Source organism: Cyprinodon variegatus, unplaced genomic scaffold (assembly GCF_000732505.1).
Source record: "Cyprinodon variegatus isolate N-32 unplaced genomic scaffold, C_variegatus-1.0 Scaffold618, whole genome shotgun sequence".
Lineage (NCBI taxonomy): Eukaryota > Metazoa > Chordata > Actinopteri > Cyprinodontiformes > Cyprinodontidae > Cyprinodon > Cyprinodon variegatus.
In genome coordinates, this window is record NW_015151071.1 from 196,271 (window position 1) to 198,903 (window position 2,633).

Sequence of the window (2,633 nt, forward strand, 5' to 3'; positions counted from 1 at the left end):
GTCACTGCTGGAAGATGGCAGGAGGGAGGGGCTACTATATTTGGGCTAAAATGGCCGCTCCCAGACTCAGTGATCGTGAATCCGACCTGTGGTCCTTTGCCGCATTTCTCTCCCCCTCTCTCATACCGCCTTTCCAATCAGCCTACTGAGGAAAAAAAAAAAAAAGCTTTCAACACCCATTTTCCCGAGGGTGGCTGATAAGAATGGCAGTAATGGTTAGAAGTGGTCCACTTTAGTCACAATTTAGATGCAAATGCAGCAAAGCATGCTTGAAAGTTACATAGGTGGTTCAGAACTGCACTTTGAAAACATAAAAAAAAAAAAAGTTCTAACTACCCCCCTTGTGAGCTCCGACTTTATTTTAGGCTCAGGAAAAAATAAACTGGGTTCTAATATGCAACAACACGCCGGGACACATTCCTGATTTCTGCAAAGAGTGGGGAAGCTTAAATTAGCAGAGATGCATTGGAAAAAAGCTCTGCTGTTTTCAATCTTTCTGTGTGATGGAGTGAATTTATGATTAAGGGAAATGTTCCAGAACAAGCCAGTGGCCATTTCCCTCCTCTCAGCCAACTTGGCCCTTTTCATCCTCCAAGACAGCCAGACGGTCACACAGAACACATGTGTTCACATTACAAAAAGGCACATCTCATAAGGAAACACCATCCCACTCATACATTAATACCCAGAGAGACTCCACCCTGTGACAGAGCAGCTGGTCACAAATCACCCAAACGCTTAGCAAACGGAAAGTCTTTCCCTCCTCAAACACAATGAAGACAGTTATGCTGGAGTTTGTGTCCAACTTCACGGCCCTAAATTTGCATTCGTCTCCAGGTCCGTCTGCATTTGCCTTCTATGGCGGCAAGGAGGAGGTAAATGGGCACCTTCTGTAGTGACAATAAGACAAAGGTTTTCTATGTTCGTCTGTGTTTGTTTGTACAGATTTACATCTGCATGTTTGAACCACGACGGCAGCGATGAAGGGAAAAAAAACAGTTTGACAGTAAAGAACATCAAAGTCATCATCAAGCCCAAACAAGAACAAACAGTACGGCAGTAAAACCACACACACGGACCGGAGCATTTTTCCTGCGCTGCTCATAAGGGATCCCTGCGTGATGTCAGAGTCCAGCCAAAACAAAAGAAAGCTTTTACATATATTAAGGAAAAGGAGAAATCCCCCCCCCCGTTTTCCTCCTGATTCATGTGTTTGTTCTTGCTAAAAAGAACCTTGAGATATTTCTCCACAGAGCACCGGAATTTATGAGCGGCTCGCACTCCTCCTCTCAGGTCAAAGCAGCCAAGCAAAACAAAAAAGCAAAGACAGTGAATGATGGAGAACAGAAAAAGGCCAACGCTACAGTGGAAACAAACAGCATCCTGAGAGGACGGAGAACAATAAACGATAAAACACATCTATATGGGTCCACTTAATAATCTGTAGGATGGGAATACCAGGCACAGCTGCAGAGGCTCAATACGCCATTAATCACTAACCTGAAAACAGACTTTAAAGCTGAAGAATCTACATAAAAAGCTTTGCTGCAGAACAATTGTTTCCCTTACCTAGGTACGGTATGCAAGAGACCATGCTCTGGCTGCTAATGAAGTCTCTCAGACGTTTGTAGTTGTCTTCTTTGGACATCAGGTAGTCGAGCCGATCGAACGTAGACTTGTCCTTTCGACTCAGCAACTGTGAGGTTGATGAAAAAATACCACAAAACCAAAAAGGACAAACAGGCAATCAGTGCAAAGAAGAAGAAAAAAACCCAAACAACTGGCCTTATTTCGCTGCCAGTGTCAGGTTGGCCCTTGTGTTTAGGGAAACCACATATGGAATAAATAAAAGTATAGCTACTCACCGCCCATGTTTTTGTGAGCCTGAAGATGGGCGCACTTTGTAGCCCTGACACCACGGCCATGACGGCGTGCAGGTTGTTCATGTCACACAGTTTCTGGGAAAAGTTACACAACATCAATCATCTGCACTGCCAGACGGTCCTGATCAGAGTTATTGATCTCCCATAAAGCTACCAGTGATTTGGGAAAAGAAACAATGATTAAAACCATAGCCACATATGAGAGTATGTAACTTTTTTATTCAGCTTTTTTATTGTCATTTTACTGTCACAGGTCCAGAGCATCCCCTTAGGGAGCAGTGGGCCGCCATTGTGCGTTGCCCGGGGAGCAGTGTGGGGTTGAGGGTCTTGTTCATTGAGCCAGAGTGGCAGTCTGTGGGAGTGGGGCTTCAACTCAGAACCTCTGGATGCCAAGCCGATGCCCCACCCACTTATGGAGGATAAAAAGTGCCAAAATTAAATAAATAAATACAGCATTAAATAAATAATTAAATGTGGAATTAAATAAATAAATGTGTCATTCATGAATTAAAACCACATCACTAATATAAAGTGCCACAACTAAATAAATAAATACAGCGATAAACAATTAATGAGATCAAAGTTAGGGGGCGGTTATCTAACACCTGATTGGTCACCCTGCACATTAAGGCGAAGCAAATCGATTACAGAGACTGTGATCCACAGGTTGTGAACATACTCTGATACAGTGGCGACTCGATTCGCGTTAACCCCGCCCCCTAACTTTGATAGGTGAGTTTGACATATTCT

General features: G+C 43.6%; 1 protein-coding gene across 7 annotated transcripts in view; it reads right to left on the reverse strand.

Moving 5' to 3' along the window:
* The window catches only part of ralgps2 (Ral GEF with PH domain and SH3 binding motif 2), a 145,419-nt gene that overhangs the window by 56,325 nt on the left and 86,461 nt on the right, over positions 1–2,633 (reverse strand). For all 7 annotated transcript variants that reach the window (XM_015392982.1, XM_015392985.1, XM_015392988.1 and 4 more), the window contains 2 exons: positions 1,866–1,958; positions 1,570–1,696 (listed from right to left, as the gene is read on the reverse strand). In XM_015392982.1, the coding sequence (XP_015248468.1) occupies positions 1,570–1,696; positions 1,866–1,958 (220 nt within the window). The remainder of the gene's footprint in view (positions 1–1,569; positions 1,697–1,865; positions 1,959–2,633) is intronic.